The sequence below is a fragment of the Rana temporaria genome, chromosome 13 (assembly GCF_905171775.1).
Source record: "Rana temporaria chromosome 13, aRanTem1.1, whole genome shotgun sequence".
In the NCBI taxonomy this organism is placed as follows: domain Eukaryota; kingdom Metazoa; phylum Chordata; class Amphibia; order Anura; family Ranidae; genus Rana; species Rana temporaria.
Genome location: NC_053501.1, coordinates 25,776,196 through 25,797,515, shown reverse-complemented (window position 1 = coordinate 25,797,515; position 21,320 = coordinate 25,776,196). Strand labels below are relative to the sequence as shown.

The window sequence follows — 21,320 nt, the reverse complement described above, 5'->3', positions numbered from 1 at the left end:
TAGCTGCAGTCACGTGCACTGCTCTATGCCCACTACACATCCCATAGTCCATAGTCTATCTCGGGGTTAAGCAAGAGAGGGTGGTTATGTTACTGCATACAGTGGGATCATGAAGAATGGACAAAGCCACCCTCTAACAGAAAGTCAGATCATAGCAGCAAAGAAAAAATAAATACATAAATAAAAAATAATTTGGAGAAGGCTGAGAGCAGTCAAATAAGTAGGCAAGTATTTGGTTTCTCCATCCTGCTACTAAAAATACACTATGTGATAGTAGAAAATGATTGCTGAATAAATTGAACAAATGATTTCCTATGGAGTAAGCTACATATTAGCACATATTAATCATCAGTTTCCTGTGATTGTAAAATGTTCAAATTATGTGCAGCTGTTCACTACAAGATGCTACCGCATCAATGCCCAAGAGGTGCTAGAGTGCCTAGCAATTAGCTGTGGGTGGAAGCCCCATTGAAAGTTATGGGAGCCCGACAGCTCCCACAGCTATTTGCAGCCTAAGCAGGGTTTACCTACAAACCATTGGCCCTGGATGCAAACAGTCTCCACAGCTGATCATTCGACAGTAATCGCTCCATAAGCGATTAAATGCGAGCGGACATAAATAGCACAAAGCAAGGTCCATAAAGACATGAATGAGCGAGTATCGTATTTGCGCTACGCCGCCTTAAGTCAGAGAGGCAAGTACTGTATTCACAAAGTACTTGCCTCCTAACTTACGGCGGCGTAGTGTAAATAGGGCCGGCGTAAGCGCACCTAATTCTAATTAGGATGAGGGGGCGTGTTTTATGTTAATGGGGGGGTGACCTGACGTAAATGACGTTTTTTACGAACGGCGCATGCGCCGTCCGTGTACATATCCCAGTGTGCATTGCGCCAAAGTACGCCGCAAGGACGTATTGGTTTTGACGTGAATGTAAATTACGTCCAGCCCTATTCACGGACGATTTACGCAAACGACGTAAAATTTTCAAATTTCGACGCGGGAACGATTGCGGCGTCGTACAGTTTAGCTGCTCCGTCGAATCTTCTTAGAACTTTCGACAGACACCATAAGCCTTCAATGAATCTTCGTCGTTCATGTCAAATGGTTTACCCCAACACTGTCTCTATAATGTTAAATCTTTTCTCTCTGTCGAATCTTTCCTCTGTATGTAGAATAATCTTGGACTAATGGAGTTAAGGTTAGGCACAATCGACCGCAGATTCGATAGACACAGATTGCTATTGTCAGCGTCATGTCGAATCTTCTATCTATATCGAACTGTTGTAGCAATGAAAATAAAGCATTTTTTATGTTGGATTTCGGATTCTGCGCGTTCGTTTTCGTTTGTTAAAACGATAACGAAAATACCCGAAATTCGGACGAAAATGCATTTGGACGAAAACGAACGCACATTTCTAGTCTTGAGCAGAGCTGTGGATCTGTGTGTGGTTCTGTTCTGCGATCTTGGTGTTACTGCCTGCAACAACATTTTCCTGCATCAGTGGTGTCAGTAGATGGAAAACGCATTCTACTTCATCAGAAATAAAAATGCTTTGGAATCTGTGTCAATAGGATGAAGGAGGGAAGTTGAGGGCCGTGGGTAGCTTTAAAAGAGGGAGGGGAGCTGAAGGGCTCTGGAGGAGGGAAGGTGGCTATGGGTCTCTTTGGGGCTTTGAGGGTTAGATCCCATAAACACTATACAACTTTTGTTGTCTGATGTGCTTTAGATTTACCAAAACCATGTAGTGCAAGGGCCTGCCTGATTGCATACAACATGAAACTTTAAGGTTTGACCTCATATCATATGGTTTTGGTAAGTCTAAAGTAAAAAATCCAAAAAAAATTGTATAGTGTGTATTCTTTTAGAAGGGAACTTTGGGACGGGGTTGCCTTTCCTACCCTCTGTAGAGGAAAAGAGAGTTCATCTCCAAATACGGATCAAATACGACCAGTTTCCGCGGACATGTTCGGTCGTCTGTACGGCCGACCGGACCGTTTTCCAGCGGACATTTGTCCAGCCGACCGTTTTCCGGCGGACAAAAATTTCTTAGCATGCTAAGAAACTTGTCCGCTGGAACGATGTCCGCCGGACATGTCTGATGGTCAGTATGACCGATCGGACATGTCCGCTGGCCCGAGAACCCGCGCATGACGTCGAAGTGATTCGACGCATGCGTGGAAGCATTTAACTTCCGGGTTCGCGCACGTCGACGCGTCATCGTCGCGTCGCCGTCACGTCACCGCGTATTCTGTCCGCGTGGATTTTGGTTTGATGGTGTGTACAACCATCAGACCAAAATCTCCGAGCGGACACGTCTGATGAAAACGGTCCGCGGACCGTTTTCATCGGACAGATCCGGTCGTGTGTACGAGGCCTAAGAGCTGTGAAAATGTGGAATAGACTGCCTCCAGAGGTGGTTCCGGCTAGCTTAGTAGATTGCTTTAAAGCGGAGGTTCACCCAAAAATCCACTTTTTGACATTAGCTGTAGCATACTGCTAACATCTGCAGTATGCTGTTTTTTTTGTTGTTTTGTCTTGTACTTATCGTTATATGAGCCCTTGTTTTCCGGCTCCGAGCGGGGAATCCTGCGGGGAATGGGCATTTCTAAGTGAAGAGGAGTTGATTGACGGCTGCTAAGGCACGTCACGCTTTCCGAAAAAACCCGAAGTCACACTCGGACGTTTACGGCGCCTGCGCCTGCCGTGTAGAGCTGACTGCGCAGGTGCCGTAAACACCCGAGTGTGACTTTGGGTATTTTCGGAAGGCGTGACGCTCTTTAGCAGCCGTCAATCAACTCCTCTCAGCTTAGGAACGCCTATACCCGGAAGTAATCCCCCGCTCGGAGCCGGATAACAAGGGCTCGTATAACGATAAGTACAAAAAAAACAGCATACTGCAGATGTTAGCAGTATGCTGGAGGGATGTAGCTAATGTAAAAGAGTTTATTTTTGGGTGAACCCCCGCTTTAAGAAAGGCCTGGATACTTTTCTAAATGTACATAATATAACTGGGTACTAACATTTATAGTTGATGCAGGGAAAATCCGATTGCGTCTCGGGGGAACAGGAAGGATTTTTTTCCCCTGCTGTAGCAAATTGGATCATGCTCTGCTGGGGTTTTCTTGAAAAATTATATATCAGCAGTACGATACAAAACAGTTGTGGACACAGCCCAGAAGAAAACATAGGTGTAAAAAATAAAACAAATAAATTGCTAGAAACAAAAAGATCAGTTCAACGCACAGAGTTCGAAGAAGTCCTTACTCTCTGCTGTTTTTTTTTTGCCTTCCTCTGGATTAACTGTGGGTATAGAATTGGGTATATGGGATTGTATGATGATTTTTTTTTTTTTTTTATGGTTGAACTAAATGGACTTGTGTCTTTTTTCAACCTGACTAACTATGTAATGCCGCGTACACACGATCACTTTTTGTGATGAAAAAAAATGTAATTTTTCATCATGAAAAAAAATGTAATTTTTCCAACTGCATCATTAAAAATGATGTTGCCCACACACCATCGTTTTTGAAAAATGATGAACAAAGCGACGGCACTCTAAGGCCCCATACTCACGAGCAAACATGTCTGCTGAAACTGGCCCGCAGGCCAGTTTCAGCAGACATGTTTGCTCGTGTGTGGGCGCGAGCGGGCCGAATTCCAGCAAACATTTGCCCGCCGGGCCTTTTCCCAGCAGACAAATATTCCTGGACTTGTTTTAAAACAGTCCGCTGGAATTCTGCCCGCTCGGACATGTACGGTCGTCAGTACAGACCTACCGTACATGTCCAGGCGCCCGCCGTCCCTCGCATGCGTCGAATGACTTCGACGCATGCGTGGAAGCATTTTAAAGGCGGGCCGCCCACGTCGCCGCGTCATTGTCGCGGCGACACCGCGTCATCGACGCGGCGACACCGCGGACACGCCCCGCGTATTGTTTACGCGCGGACTTCTGTACGATGGTGTGTACAACCATCGTACAGAAGCCCTCTGGCAGACATGTATGGTGAAAACGGTCCGACGGACCGCTTTCACCATACATGTTTGGTCGTGAGTACCCGGCCTAAAGGGGAAGTTATATTCGCCTTGAGGCTGCTTTTAGGTGGTTACTTGTTAGTAAAAGACAATTTTTTGTCTGTTACAGCATGATGAATGTGCTTACTCCATTACGAATGGTAGTTTTACCTCCCGTCTCATAACTTGCTTCTGGGCATGCGCGGGTTTAAAACGCCGTTTTTGCCCACACACGATCATTTTTTACCACACAAAAAATGACATTTTAAAAAATGACATAAAAAATTGAAGCATGTTCGAATTTTTTTTTGGTTGATTTTCAGAAGGAAAAAAAAATGATGTGAAGCCCACACAATCATTTTAAATGACGTTTTTAAAAATGTCATTTTTTTTTCATCACAAAAAGTGATCGTGTGTACGGGGCATTACAGTTTAGACCTCCTTCCCAGTGTGGCGCCCACCCAGGAACGAGGGAAGCTATTACGACTTCCCATCTCTGGTTATATGATGTGTCACGTGACAAGAAGAGACATGGAAAATGGCAGTCCACCCTCAGACCCTAGCAGGTGCCTGTACTGTGAAGGAAGTCTGCCATTGGAGTTGGAAGTGAAGATTCCTTCCTCCAGCATCTATCACAGTGCCGACTCAGCCTAACGGGAGTGATGCTGCTGTCATTCCTGTAAGTCAGCAGGCAGCTGGAGGACAGTTCCAGCATCACTAAGAAAAACCTGGCAAGTTCCAAGATATACTGATTTAGACCCCCAGGCTCCATATATAACTAAAATATTACTTTTTAATGGATGGAACCTTTAATATGCATTAGGCCCCAATGTTGTCCATTCTTAGACACAATAAGATGTGTGAAGGTGAAAGGATTCAAGGCTAAGAAAATATAAAAAACCTGATAGTAGAGGGAAAGGCTGTAAACTTTTCAAAGATCAGTTTCCTGTATTGAATTTCACCTCGGAACAACAGACAAAGCTTTGTAAGGACTGTGGGTGACGTTGACTCCTGCATCACATTCATATCTTAATCACCTGTACACGAATGCTAACATATACTTCAGCGCACTGGTCGGCCCTTCTGCTGAGCTGACATGTAATTTTAAGCTTAGGCTAAACAAATACAATACAAATATTTCAAAGATAATGCAGTGCAATGGAGATAGAGAAATGTGAGAAACACAGAACAGTAGAGGTCTGAGAAAAAAATATATATTTTAACCAGAGCTACAACCTGGAGAGCATTTTTTATGGCTTGGGAAAAATAAGCGATTTAACGCCAATACTTTTATCCATTGTATTCATTGACTATGAGCTGTTTTACTTTGTGTTTTGTGCTCATGTATGACCCTCCTTTGTGAATACCAGAAGTGCGTTGATTGACAGAAAAGACGTTGGGGGGGATTAATTTATTTTTATTTTTTTAAAGTGTATTTTGTGCGTGTACTCGAGAGAGGAGCCGGACTGCAGGAGTTGGGAGTAGGCAGGCCTCCCCCAGAGGCAATCTACCACTTTTCTCCATGCCCCGGGTGGCAATGGCGGGTGTGTGAGGGGGTCCTCCCACACAGCCCGCCCTACCTGCTCCGCTTTGAAGCCCAACGGGGCAGAGGGACTCCCTATAAGGGAGTGAGAGGATCTAGCCCGCTCAACCAGCCCCGTTAGTCCTTCGCCTCTCTTTTTAGAGACCGCGTGGTCGAAGTGTGTGCATGAAACTTTTTTTTGGTAAAACAGAGGTGTATTTGGAAGAATCCCTTTGTATCCACATAGATGTCACTGGGAATACCCTGATGTCAAAAGAACAGAGCTCTGCCAACTGCCTTCTCCAATCTATAACCTAGTCGTCCTGGATCCTCAGTGGTCAAAAGGGAGGCATCTCTTGGTACCTGGTATTGATGTATAATCTTTTGGTATGAGTAACCCATATTGGCTGCCTTTGCTGCGCTCTCATTCTGAAAATGGTAAGTGGCTGGATATGCTCACTGATCTGGAACCAGGGTTGCCAACCATCACAGACAGTTTGTAAAACTGTGATTTTTACAACTGTCTGTAAATTTCAGGGGCTGATAATTTGTCACGCTGTGTTGACTTTTTAAGTGTAAGAAAATACAAGAAATACACTAGGGCTTATTTTCAGGGATTGTCTAATTTATTTACAGTAATCCAGTATTTTTTGTGACCACCCCTTGGCTTCAAACCAACATCAATTCTTACACTTGCACACATTGTACAATTGCACAAGGTCTGCTAGCCAGCTCCATACATTGCGGTTTAAATTTTGGTGATCACATTATTTTAATTGTACACATCATCATGATGTTAGTACTGTCATTTTAAATAAATCTATCAATTTTTGACCTACGTCATGTGGAGGCGTTTTTTCTCTGTGTGATTCTTTTTTACTGAATTATCTGGAGGACTAGATTTCCGTGTACACTACCAGGATTTTCAGTGACCCGTTCCAGAGTTGTGGCTTCCTTTCCAGCTTGGTTGATTTGTTGCCGCTTGCATGTGGGTCCACAGTCTCCGGATTTCCGCTGAAATGTTCCAGAGCTCCGGCTTCTTCCTAAGCTTGGTCAACTCGCTGCCACTGACATGTGGGTCGACAGTCTCTGGTTTAAGAGTACCTACCCCTTCCCTTTAGGTGGAGGACACACTATCCGGGTGGTCTTGTTACAGTTATACATCCATCACTGTTTCTTCTGACATAGACTTTGGTCCTTAGTCTTTATTCCACATCAGTCCGGTTTACTGTGTGAACAATCTTAAAAAGACCACAATGGACTTTTTCATGGAATTTCTCTGCTGTTATTCACTTCATTGTGACTATTAGCATTCATAAACTTTATTTGTGTTTTATTATATATGTCGATTTTTGTAATTATTTTGCACCAATTGATTCCCTTTATCAGCACTGTTGTACTTTAATCATTTTTACACATTGTTTATATTGCATTGGTCTATATGCACTTGATGTTTACTTATTAGTTGTGTTGGTTTACATGCACTTTAATATTGCTCCATTGAGTTTGTGTAGGCTCATATGCATAACATGTGGTTCATATACACATGCTAATTAGCGCTGCACTTTTTTATATTCATTCATTTACAATTTTGTCTCATTGTAGTGTTAGCTTCTTTCTACATCTTTCCACACTTGCACAAAGTCAGGGATTTGGCATAAAACTGTTTGAGGAACAGCCAAACTCTGCTACTAAGGTGAGATTGTCGAAGACCTTTTCTTGTCACAGGTTATACACCATGGCAAGACTGAGCACAGCAACAAGACATAGGGTAGTTCTACTGCATCAGCAAGATCTCTCCCAGGCAAAGATTTCAAAGCAGACTGAGTTTTCAAGAGGAGCCTTTCAAGCTCTTTTGAAGAAGCAAAAAGAAACTGGCAACATTGAGGACCATAGATGCAGTGGTCGGTCAAGGAAACTTAATGCAGCAGATAAAAGTTGCATCATACATTCTTCCCTTCGACATCATAAAATGTCCAGCAGTGCCATAAGCACAGGGCAGACAGAAACCAGTGGAACCCAGGTACACCCATCTACTGTCCAGAGAGGTCTGGCCAGAAGTGGTCTTTATGAAAGAATTGCAGCAAAAAAGCCATACCTCTGACTTGCAAACAAGGCTAAGCGACTCAACTATGCACATAGGAACTGGGGTGCATAAAAATGGCAGCAGGTGCTTCAGACTGATGAGTCTAAATTTGAAATATTTGGCTGTAGCAGGAGGCAGTTTGCTGTGACGTTTCTGGATTCGGAGTCATGGGGAAAGAAAAAGAATTGTCAAAGGATCTGCGGGAAAGGGTATGTAGCGCCTGGTTACTTTAGGTACTGGTGCTAAATTTAGAGGGAGATCAGAGTGTAGTTAAACTCTGATCCAAATTGTCAAGTACAAAACAGGGTCTATGTCTCAGCTTGGCTGTGCTGTAGGCTATTCTGTTGCATTGGGGTGTTCTTCCAACCCCGGTGCTGCAGGTGGCAGCAGTGGAGTCAAGGTTTGGGTGTTCTTTCCCAGCAGCCAATCAGGAGGGGTTGACCTCGCTGTGCATGCTGGGAGGGGTATTTATGGGGCAGACGCCATTGGTTCTGGGTCTTTTTCTTCGAGTGTGGCACCCACCTTTAGGGTGACCACATCACGGCCCCCGCATTCCTGGTTCCCGGGACCATGTTGGCCCGGAGCATCTGAACAGCGACGGGAGCCCAGTAAGCGACTGGGTATCCACCTTTGAGGATCCCAAGCTGTACTGCTGTTCGGTAGAGAGTCCATCTGAGGAACGCCATTGAGAGGCTGGCGATCCAAAAGGGCCTCAACAAACCACCGGGGATCAAGGTAGCCGGACACTGAAGGATTGATCAGTCAGTCGGTACCCGAGTGACAAGTTGGAGATCCAGGCGTAATTCATCTAATGGGGATTGCCTTTGTAACTACAAGTCAGAGAGGGCCTGTGGCAGAGGTGTCTCCCTGAAGTTCACCAAGGAGGGTCTGTGGCAGAGACTTTTCCCTTAAGTTCAAGTTCACCAAGGAGGGTCTGTGGCAGAGACTTTATCCTACAAATGTTCGAGTGATACTCCGGCTGCCAGGTCAGTGAGAGAGGCCTGTCCAGGTACACTAAACCCACTTAGGCAGGAATGGCGCAGAGAAGTGTTACGTTTGGGAGCAGGATTGTTTACCTATTATCACGCCTGAATCTGCTGTTCTCCTTTCTTCTTCAACTTTACTTTCTTCACCACAAGCTTATTGTTTTTACCCGGCTGGGTAATAAAGAGCACAGCAAAGAGCACCTGTTGCAGACATTCCTTTACTTCTACCAAATGCAATACACATCATTCACCCCTAGGAATTCGGGGGAGCCATGAGGTAATCATGCCACCTAAAACAACCAGCAGCTTATCAAGGAGTTGATAATGCAAATAAGCAGTGTTCAAACACTATGCAAGAAGTGGAAAATGAGGGGTTCTGTTGAAACCAAACCACGGTCAGGTAGACCAACTAAAATTTCAGCAACAACTGCCAGGAAAATTGTTCGGGATGCAAAGAAAAACCAACAAATAACTTCAGGTGGAGTCTGTCTGGGATTACATGAAGAAACAGAAGTATCTAAGGCAGCCTACATCCACAGAAGTTCTGTGGTAAGTTCTCCAAGATGTTTGGAATAATCTACTTGACAAGTTCCTTCCAAAACGGTGTGCAGGTGTATCTAGAATAATGTACGCTGTTTAGAAGGCAAAGGGTGGTCACACCAAATATTGATTTGATTTGGATTTCTCTTCTGTTCATTTACTTTCCATTTTGTTAAAGCTGAGCTCTGGGCAATTTTATCCCCCCATGCAGTAGGGCTGTACTCACACTGCATGGCTTAACTGCTTGTTTTGTTAGGGGCGACCAGAAAGCTGTATACTTTATCAATCCTGTGCTCTCTCATGATCCAGCAGTGGAATGTTCCTGACGTCTTCACATCCAGAGCGGGTCTATGGGTGTGATGAAGTCAGGAACAGTCCACCACATAAGACTGTTGGATCTTTGAAAACGTTATATGTATTATCATGTAATCATTTTAACCACTTCCGGACCGCCGCATGTAGATATACGTTGGCAGAATGGCACAGACAGGCACATGTACGTACCTGTACATGCTCTGCTTGACGTGGGTCGGGGGTCCGATCGGGACCCCCCCCCCCCCGGTACTTGCGGCGGTCCTTGTGGCTTCAGGAGCGATCCGGGACGACTGCGCGGCTATTCGTTTATAGCCGCTCCGTCGCGATCGCTCCCCGGAGCTGAAGAACGGGGAGAGCCGTATGTGAACACGGCTTCCCCGTGCTTCACTGTGGCGGCTGCATCGATCGAGTCATCCCTTTTATAGGGAGACTCGATCGATGACGTCAGTCCTACAGCCACACCCCCCTACAGTTGTAAACACACACTAGGTGAACCCTAACTCCTACAGCGCCCCCTGTGGTTAACTCCCAAACTGCAACTGTCATTTTCACAATAAACAATGCAATTTAAATGCATTTTTTGCTGTGAAAATGACAATGGTCCCAAAAATGTGTCAAAATTGTCCGAAGTGTCCGCCATAATGTCGCTGTCATGAAAAAAATAAATAAAATAAAAACCGCACACGTGATCAAATACCACCAAAAGAAAGCTCTATTTGTGGGGAAAAAAGGACACCAATTTTGTTTGGGAGCCACGTCGCACGACCGCGCAATTGTCTGTTAAAGCGACGCAGTGCCGAATTGTAAAAACCCCTTGGGTCATTTAGCAGCATATTGGTCCGGTCCTTAAGTGGTTAATGATGTATTGTTTATTAACCACTTGCCGACCAGCCGCCGGCATTATACTGTGGCAGGTTGGCTCGTTCCCGCGGATCGCCATCATTGTATGTCGGCTAGAGAACTCTATTTTGTGCACATGCCCACTGGCCAGCAGGGGAGCCAGTCAGTGAGTCTCGCGATCCCGCAATTATTCTCCACAGTGACAGAATGGGGATCTGCCTGCGTAAGCAAGGCAAATCTACGTTCTGGCAGGGGAGATCACACAGATCCTGTCTTTCTGCTATGCCAGTCACACAGTCCCTTATACAGTTAGTAAACACACTGAGGGAACACATTTAACCCCTTGATCACCCCTGATGTTAACCCCTTCCCTGCCAGTGTCATTAGTACAATACCAGTACATGATTACTGTACTGTAATAATGTCACTGGTTCCCAAAAAAGTGTCAAAAATATCAGTTAGGTGTCCGATTTGTCCACTGCAATGCCGCAGTCCCGCTAAAAATCACCACCATTACAATTAAAAAATAATAATAATAATAACAAAAATGCTCTATTTGTGGGGGAAAAAGGAAATGTATTTTATTTGGGTACAACGTCGCACGACCGGGCAATTGTCAGTTAAAGCAACTCGGTGCCGTATCGCAAAAAATGGCCTGGTCCTTACGGGGGTAAATCCTTCCGGTCCTTAAGTGGTTAAGCAGATATGTTTATATATTAATTTTGTTTTTTGTGTATATGTTTTGCACAATAGTATTGAGGATTGGTGTACGGACCTGCGCTACTCTTACTATATTACATTCATGTGGTATTGCATGATTTGTACACTTAACCTAGTGTATCAGAGGGGCTGGATTTCTTATGAAGGGCGAGGCAAAGAACAGAGGACCCATCCTCCTATATTTTATATATATATATATATATATATATATCTATATCTATATATATATATATATATATATATATATATATATATATATATATATATATATATATATATATATATATATATACTATATTTTCAGAAGTATTGGGACGCCTGCCTTTACACGCACATGAACTTTACTGGCATCCCAGTCTTAGTTTGTAGGGTTCAATATTGAGTTGGCCCACCCTTTGCAGCTACAGTATAATAGCTTCAACTCTTCTGTCCACAAGGTTTAAGATTGTGTCTATGAGAATGTTTGACCATTCTTCCAGAAGCGTATTTGTAAGGTCAAGCACTGATGTTGGAAGAGAAGGCCCGGCTCGCAGTCTCAGCACTAATTCATCCCAAAGGTGTTCTGTCAAGTTGAGATCGGAACTCTGTGCAGGCCAGTCAAGTTCCTCCACCCCAAACCCATTCATCCATGTCTTTATGGACCTTGCTTTGTGCACTGGTGTGCAGTCATGTTGGAACAGGAAAGGGCCATCTCCAAACTGTTCCCACAAAGTTGGGAGCATGAAATTGTCCAAAATGTCTTGGTATGCTGATGCTTTAAGCGTTCCCTTCACTGGAACTAAGGGGGCCAAGCCCAACCCCTGAAAAACAACCCCACACCATAATCCCCCCTCCACCAAATGATTTTGACCAGTAGCACATAGCAAGGTCCATAACGACATGGATGAGCGAGTTTGGGGTGGGGGAACTTCACTGGCCTGCACAGTCATGACCTCAACCCCATAGAACACCTTTGGGATGAATTAGAGCGGAGACTGCAAGCGAGGCCTTCTCGTCCAACATCAGTGCCTGACCTCACAAATATGTTTCTGGAAGAATGGTCAAACATTCCCATAGACACATTCCTAAACCTTGTGGATTGTGGACAGCCTTCCCAAAAGAGGTGAAGTTGTTATAGCTGCAGAGGGTGGGCCAACTCCATATTGAACCCTACAGACTAAGACTGGGATGTCATTAAAGTTCATGTGTGTGTGTGTAAAGGCAGGTGTCCCAATACTTTTGGCAATGTAGTCTATGTATGTACAGTAAGTGTGTGTATGTGTGTGTGTGTATATATATATATATATACACACACACACACATATTTTTTGTCTACCTTTGGAGAAAATTGGGTTACAAAACAGTACTCTCTAAAGAAGCTCTTTGCTAAACAAGATATACAAGCTGTATAATAAAAAAAATGTTTGTCACAAGATCTGTGAAAGCCTTTAAAGCTATTATAATTCCACCTAAGACATTATACCCAGAAATACCTTTTTCACATTATGAGATACGTTGGATGGAGAGAAGAGAATAACTTATTAACTATTTATCAAGCACAGTGAGTGCACTGCAGGCGATGTCAAAGAACTGAACAGCTGCCTTGGATGCTGATAAACATTCAGCTGGATATGTTCATATGATCCTGTATGATTTTTGTTAGTTATGGTCAATTTTAACTCTAAAATAGACAGTAAAAACCCACCACACTGTCATTTTGAAAAACTGTTCACCATTTTTCTAGAATGAAATACCGTATTTTTCGGACTATAAGACGCACTTTTTTCCCCCCAAATGTATGGGGGAAAAAGTCCCTGCGTCTTATGATCCGAATACTGAATAGACATTCCGTAATTCCGAAAATTCCGTATGCAAGACTTTTGAACGGTAAACTTTTGAACGAACAATCCGTCAGAAAAAAATACATGATTTTGTTGTCGGAATGTCCGATCGTGTGCCCTTAAAGTGTTACCAAACCCAGGACCCTGCATTTCACTATATCTGGTCCCCCACAGTACACAGACCATGGAAATGCAATTATTTTGGTAAATATAAACTGCTAAATAATTTTTCTCATCGGCAGTTAGAGCAGTCTTGTGACTTCTATCTGTGTCTGGTTAAAGCTTTTAAATTATTTTTCATTCTACTTTGATTGTCCTATGAGGCTGCAGGACCCCTGACCCTCTGTCCGGACAGTGCTGATCACATGTACCCTGCCAAGAAAAAAAAAACTCTCTAGCAATACACACCAAATTGAGCATGTGCAGAGTGCTTCCAAAAACTGATGGATTGGGGACAATGGAAGAAGGGGAGGACGAGAGAAGACAGGATCAAACACCCTTTTTATACAATGTGGAGGATTAACCCCTTAGGTTTCACAGGGAGTATAACAAGCCTGCTTTACTGCATATACAGATTGATTTTACTGTTGTGGGTTTAGAAACACTTTAAAGTGGATGTAAAGCCACTCTCATCCTTTCTAAACTCCTGCCATAGTGCTGATCTATAAGGATATAGATGCCTCCTGCATGTATCTTTACCTGTCAAATTCATGTTTACCGTATTTATCGGGGTATAGCGCGCTTCCTGTGGAAAAAAAAAGTTTTTTGTACTTGCATACAGTTTTGGTGTCTTGCGCGGCGTCCATCGGCGAATCCGGCGTCCGTCTGCGGCTTCGGGTGTCCTCTTCGTCGGGTCCGGCGTCCTCGCGTCCTCCCTGCTCATTTCCCGCGCCGAGTTTTGAATACTGCGCCAGCATATACCGAGCGCAGTACACTCGGGCAGGCTCGGCAACTGTCGCGCTTACGTCCTGTACGTCCAGGACGTAAGCACGGAAGAAGCCGAGACTGGCCGACTATACCCGAGTGTACTGCGCTCGCTATATGTCGGCGCAGTGTTCAAAACTCGGCGCGGGAAAGCGGGTATCGGCGTATATCGCGCACCCACGCTTTTGCCCTGATTTTCAGGGCAAAAAAGTGCGCGATATACGCCGATAAATATGGTACTTATTTTATCTGAACATTATTAGGTAATTGAAGTGGATGTTCACTCATTTTATTGTGGAAGGTTCTCAACTCCTTTTGTATATCATCTTAACTGCCTCAATGTCAATGGATTCAGCAGACTAAACATATTGAAGTTGAATATTTTTCCTAACTTATGGCTAATGAAATGATTGTTTCCATGACAAAAAATGAAAGAAAATCTCTCAACGGAGTGTGGAATAGAAGTAAATGTAAGACGAAAGAAATTTACTCCCAAGGGCTTGTGTGCAGCAGAAACAATTATAAATATTTACACATAGGTAAAAAGTATAATTAATGTTATTCAAAAAGTATAAAAAAAAAATGACATAATAAAACGTTGGATATAAGGGAAAACGTATACATTTACATGGAAACGACAATAAGAGCTCTGGTGTGCAAAAGAAATGGTATTCACATAACACAATGTCACAATATCCATATATAGTTCACCAAAAGGGGTGCCATATAGGGTATCCCCAACGCATTTCATTTTCAGCTATAGGTCACAGAGAATAACTGCACTATATATATATAGATTAATTATATAAAAATGTGGTCCTCTCTTGTGCTCTCTCACCCCGTTAACCCCCTCAGCTCCTCGCACCTATGCCCGCCTGTGATTGACATGTGACCTTTTGTAGACAGATTTGACCTCCCGCTCACCCACTTACGATTGGGTGAACCCCAGAAAGAATCCAGCAATGATGTTTTTATGTTGACTCTGGTTATGGATATCTGGTGTTCTTTATAAGGTAGGATGTGATCTTAAATTTTGGAACTCTGCATAGACAGGATTTTTCCCTTTTTTTTTTTTTTTTTCTTTTTTTAAATGAAAAATTATCAAAAAATTTGATGCTAATGATATCTTTAAAGCGGGAGTTCACCCATTAAACTATTTTTTCAAACAATCCCCTTAGATTAATGCTCGTTTTGTCTAGGGGAATCGGCTAGTTGTTTTAAAATATGAGCTGTACTTACCGTTTTCGAGATGCATCTTCTCCGTCGCTTCCGGGTATGGGTCTTTCGGAAGCGGGCGTTACTTCTTGATTGACAGTCTTCCGAGAGGCTTCCGACGGTCGCATCCATCGCGTCACTAGTAGCCGAAAGAAGCCGAACGTCGGTGCGGCTCTATACTGCGCCTGCGCACCGACGTTCGGCTTCTTTCGGAAAATCGTGACGCGATGGATGCGACCGTCGGAAGCCTCTTGGAAGACTGTCAATCAAAATAAGAACGCCCAGTCCCGCAGCCCATACCCGGAAGCGGCGGAGAAGATGCATCTCGTAAACGGTAAGTACATCTCATATTTTAAAACAACTAGCCGATTCCCCTAGACAAAACGAGCATGAAGCTAAGGGGAAAAAGAGTCATGTACGGGTGAACCTCCGCTTTAATGTATCACAGATGTTCGCTTAATACCCCCTGAAGAAGATCTTTTACACGTAGAGATTGAAACGCGTTGGGATACCCTATATTGCACCCCTTTTGGTGAACTATATATGGATATTGTGACATTGTGTTATGTGAATACCATTTCGATTGTACACCAGAGCTCTTATTGTCGTTTCCATGTAAATGTATCCATTTTCCCTTATATTCAACATTTTATCATGTTAAAAAAAAAATGATACTTTTTGAAAAAAAATAATTAAACTTTTTACCTATGTGTAAATATTTATAATTATTTCTGCTGCACACAAGCCCTTGGGAGTTACATTTCCTCTTCTTACATATACTATTGGGCTAGCAGCCACCGTTCAAACCTTGAAAGGTGGGTACCTCCTTTTTGTGGAATAGAAGTAAAAACCCAACTGGGGCTCTAATCCTTCCAAACTTTATCCAAATTGTATCCCAAACTGTCTAGACATACACATTAACTGGACTGGCATGTCTTAAAGTGAACCTGTCCTGTGAATGATGTATGAATGCAAAAAGGGTATGCATGATAAACAGGCGCCTTCAATAATCTGTCAGATCAAGTTGTGCTTTCTCTGTACTCCCATTGCACACCAATTCCAGGTGTACAGCCCTTGACGTCAGCTTTGACTTTGCGCTTTTCTATGCCCCCCAACTACCTTGAGGTCTAAAAAGAACACAGTTATTGGCCATTGAGGTTCAGTAGTTAATTTGTAGGGGCATGGCAGGGCTCCAAGTCATGGAAGAAGTTGAATATTACATGGGCATTGCGCCCAGGATTAGGGGGCTTCTCAGGTGCACACAAACCTATACGTGAGATACGACAGGCACTGGCAGGCAACTTTTAGGTAATGTCGTTTTTTTCCCTTCACTTGACCTGACCTGTTTCCTTTCACAAAAAGAGCATTGTAACCATCCTTGCAATATTATAATGGCTATTATTGTATGAAAAGTGTTAAGTGTATAATTGGAATCATTGTTAGAAGAAAATTTGTGTGTGCATTTTCTAAACAGACATAAATAAAAAGTTGTTCTTCCCTGTTACGAAGTACAGAGTTGATTTATACCACTTCTTGTGATTAAACAGTAGCACACGTTATGTAACCCAATTATTTTGGCAATACATACAGTTAAAGGAAGTGAGCACACGGTAAAGAGAACGGTCATGACTGCCAAGAGGATAAGATGATCCATCTCTTCCATCCCTGCTTGCTTAACAAATTCTCCTTTCGCTCCAGATTTGACATTCCTCTGGCTTTGAATCTGGTACATTTGATAAAGGCGTCTCATTATAGCCACATTACAGGCGATGATGGCCAAAACAAAAATTCCCATAATGGTCCCGTAGAGCACGGAATAAGCCAAGACTTCGGGCTTTGAACCCTCCACAGACATCTGAATGAAGCACCAAGTTCCAGGACAATACTGCTCAAATTTGCCAAAGCCCACAAAAGGCAAAGAGCAGAACCCAGCACTGAAGATGTAGACAATGATTGGAACCAACAGACCAACACGTTTGGTGATGTAGTTGTGGTAGAAGAATGGGTAAGCAAGGGCAATCCAACAGTCTAGACCCATTGCCAAAAGAATGAGCATTGGTGCCAAGCCAAAGAATATCATGAGGAAGCTGAAAAAGTCACAGAGGTTCCTGTTTCCAACCATCTCCACCAAAGTCTGATTTTTGGAGTAGGCGGCAAGAACTATTGGGCTGACCAAGCATTTTCCCATCAGGTTGGTTATGGTCAAACCAGTGACCAAAATGTAAAAAACAGAGGTTTTCTTATTTGCCCGTAGCTTGTGTTGCCATAGGATAAAAATGGCAAGGGCATTCCCTATGACTCCAGCGGAAAACAGCAGGATGCCTGGTAAGACTGAGTAGCTACCTTGGATAGCTGGGCTGTTGGAACAAGGATAATAATCCATGTGAAGATTCATCACCGTGGTTAAATCTGTCCTGCAGCCAAAAGGAGGCAGCAGAAAATGTCTGTGAGTAGTGGACAGCTCATCTGTCTGAAACGTTTTGCTCTTGAAGTGACTGAATGGCTCTAGCATGTCTAAAGGAGGTGGAGAAAAGCTATCGACATGTAAAATAAATAAGCTTAAACAAGGCGTATCCTATTCTGCTGACAGGCTGGATCAAAGCCAAAAAAAAAGTGAAGTTGACAAAGGGGAAGTGTTGTAAATTGAACAAGACGAGTTTTGTTGGTCATTCTGAAATCTGTAATATTGTAGAAGTGAAGCGACAGTTAGAGGATTTGATTGTTGTTCTCAAGGAAGGAGAATGCATGAGATAAAATGTTGTTTTTATATTAAGGCACTACAGCTGGGAGGCATTAAAAACATATTCTTCCCACAGTATGAATTACTCACGGAAAGTGGTATTTATGTTATGCCATACCTCCCAACTGTCCCTGATTTTGAGGGACTGTCCCTGATTTTGAGGGACTGTCCCTGATTTTGAGCAATGTTCCTCTGTCCTTCATTCCTCCTCATTTGTCCCTCATATTGGTCTGATCTATATAGTTGTATATAAAATGCACTATTTATCTATCAAAAGGTGTTTCCCACCTTTCATCTGATTTCTAAATTGCTGCATTTGTAAATTCAAAAGCCAATATAAAGGAATAGTAGTGGTAAAAAAGCACTTGTGGGTTTAATCAATCTTATTTTTTTTTGTACAATTCTTCTTTAAGAGGCCGTGGTAAGGGGTGTGTCCTATACCTGCATACCTTTGCTGATAGGTGTCCCTCATTCCCATCTCAGAAAGTTGAGAGGTATGTGTTATGACAGGACTGAATTTAAAGCCCAATTGAGCCTTTAGTTTAAGTCCCGGTTCATATCGGTGCAGCTTTGAAATCACGCTACTTCAGCGCAATTTAAAAGCTGCACATCAGTGCGACTTGCACTGACGATTTAATTGTGGCTTGCAACTACATTAAACAGAAGTCTATGAAAGTCACAATTTAACCATTTGCCTACTGGGCATTTAAACCCCCTTCCTGCCCAAGCCAATTTTCAGCTTTCAGCGCTGTTGAACTTTGAATGACAATTGCGCGGTCATGCTACACTATACCCAAATTAACCACTTGCTAACCAGCCGCCGCAGTTTTACTGCGACAACATGGCTTGGCTGGGCGAAACTAAGTTATGTTACGTCGCTTCGCCCTGTGGCCACTAGGGGCACGCGTGAGAATACCAGCAGTTACAGAGGACTGAAAATCCCAGCAATAATACATTATACAGGCTGCTTAATATATTATTGCTGGGATTTGGTGTTTTTTTAAAACCGGAAACTTTAAAACAGGTCCCCCTTACCTGTTTCTGAACCCTTGTAAGTTGCGGCGGCGGCTCTGCGGGCGTGTGTCTGGCCTGTGTGGTGAGCCGATACCGAATACCGATACTTTTTTTTAAATGTGTCCCCAAATGCAGCCATGTCCCCCCCCCATATGCAGCCATGTCCCCCCCATATGCAGCCATGTCCCCAAACATATGCAGCCATGTCCCCAAACATATGCAGCCATGTGCCCAAACATATGCAGCCATGTCCCCCACATATATGCAGCCATGTCCCCCACATATATGCAGCCATGTCCCCCACATATATGCAGCCATGTCCCCCATATATGCAGCCATGTCCCCCCACATATATCCAGCCATGTCCCCCCACATATATCCAGCCATGTCCCCCCACATATTGCAGCCATGTCCCCCATATATGCAGCCATGTCCCCCATATATGCAGCCATGTCCCCCCACATATATCCAGCCATGTCCCCAAACATACTGCAGCCATGTCCCCCCACATATATGCAGCCATGTCCCCCCACATATATGCAGCCATGTCCCCCACATATATCCAGCCATGTCCCCAAACATGTGCAGCCATGTCCCCCATACCTAATGATGATGCCGCCGCGTTAATCACCGTGCGGCGAACATTACAGGCAGCTTTCGTTTGAATAGCTGTTTTCCCTGCCACGCCGTGTAAAGGACACTCCCCCTTGCTCGGGATTGGACAGATCCGTCCAAGGGGGAGTGTCTATACACGGCGCGGCGGGCAAAACAGCTATTCAAACTAAAGGTGCCTGTAATGTTCGCCTGTAATGTTCGCCGCACGGTGATTAACGCGGCAGCGGTGGATTTGCGATATACGACGACGACGGCGGCAGCGGGGGGCAAGTATTCTATTTAGGCATCGAGGGTATTTGCGGGAGTACAAGTACTCCCGCAAATACTCTGTATCGGTCAAAAAACCTGCCAAGAGGCGGCCGCAAAACAAAAATCACAGGCCGGGCAAGGAGGGCATTAATCAGAGAGGCAGCACAGAGACCTAAGGTAACCCTGGAGGAGTTGCAGAGTTCCACAGCAGAGACTGGAGTATCTGTACATAGGACGACAATAAGCCGCACGCTCCATAGAGTTGGGCTTTATGACAGAGTGGCCAGAAGAAAGTCTATACTTTCAGCAAAAAACAAAATGGCACGTTTTGGGTTTGCAAAAAAGCGTGTGGGAGATTCCCAAAATGTATGGAGGAAGGTGCTCTGGTCTGATTACCCTAAAATTGAACTTTTTGGCCATCAAAGAAAACGCTATGTCTGGCGCAAACTCAACACATCATCGCCCAAAGAACACCATCCCCACTGTGAAACATGGTGGTGACCGCATCATGCTGTGGTGATGTTTTTCAGCAGTCAGGACTGGGAAACTGGTCAGAGTTGAGGGAAAGATGGATGGTGCTAAATACATGGATATTCCTGAGCAAAACCTGTAGCACTCTGTGTGATTTGAGGCTAGGACAGAGGTTCACCTTCCAGCAGGACAATGACCCCAAACACACTGCTAAAGCAACACTTGAGTGGTTTAAGGGGAAACATGTAAATGTGTTTGAATGGCCTAGTCAAAGCCCAGACCTCAATCCAATAGAAAATCTGTGGTCAGACTTAAAGATTGCTGTTCACAAGTGCAAACCATCCAACTTGAAGGAGCAGTTTTGCAAGGAGGAAGAGGCAAAAATCCCAGTGGTAAGATGTGGCAAGCTCATAGAGACTTATCCAAAGTGACTTTGAGCCGCAAAAGATGGCTCTACAAAGTATTGACTTTAGTGGGTGAATAGTTATGCACATTGATTTTTCCGGTTATTTTGTCCTATTTGTTTGCTTCACAATAAAAAATAAATAAAAAATCATCTTCAAAGTTGTGGGCATGCTCTGTAAATTAAATGATGCAAATCCTTAAACAATCCATGTTAATTCCAGGTTGTGAGGCAACAAAATGCAAAAAATTACAAGGGGGGTGAATACTTTTGCAAGGCACTATACGTATGAGTAAATTAAGCCATTGACATTTGTAAATTTCCTTGTGGGAAAACTTTTAAGCTGTTGGCTTCTGCTACGTGAGATCTTCCTGGATATCTTTAATATAGGATTATCTTGTTGTTTTTGCATGAGTACTCAGCAGATGGTGTACGATACCCTGACAGATATTTAGACATATCAGGTGCTTTTTGACCTATTGAACTGCTAATATTCCAGTTCATGATCCTCAATGTATGATGTAGGATTCGTTTCACAACTGGTCAATATGTTTTCAGGAAGTACACTCATGGGATTGCATAAAGCGGTTGTATAAACCTATACCCAGTGAAGTGACTGGCCTCTGGTGATACACAGAGATTAAACAATTCCTCCTACATAGGTTGTACTTGGTTATCTGCAGTCTACTTTTCTCTACATCTGTTCAAAGTACAGTAATCTAAAGCTTGTCTGAGAGGTCAAAAAATATTGTGGAGAGCTAAAGTTATGCCGCGTACACACGATCGGTCCATCCGATGAAAACGGTCTGATGGATTTTTCCATCGGTTAACCGATGAAGCTGACTGA

At 43.6% G+C, this 21,320-nt stretch overlaps 1 protein-coding gene across 1 annotated transcript in view; it reads right to left on the bottom strand.

The window, feature by feature from the left end:
* Positions 1 to 17,508, bottom strand: part of PTGDR (prostaglandin D2 receptor) — a 57,436-nt gene extending 39,928 nt beyond the window's left edge. Inside the window, exon 1 of the mRNA XM_040331944.1 lies at positions 16,570 to 17,508. Within this exon, the coding sequence (XP_040187878.1) occupies positions 16,570 to 17,493 (924 nt within the window). The 5' untranslated portion in view covers positions 17,494 to 17,508. The remainder of the gene's footprint in view (positions 1 to 16,569) is intronic.
* Between the last annotated feature and the right edge of the window lie 3,812 nt (positions 17,509 to 21,320).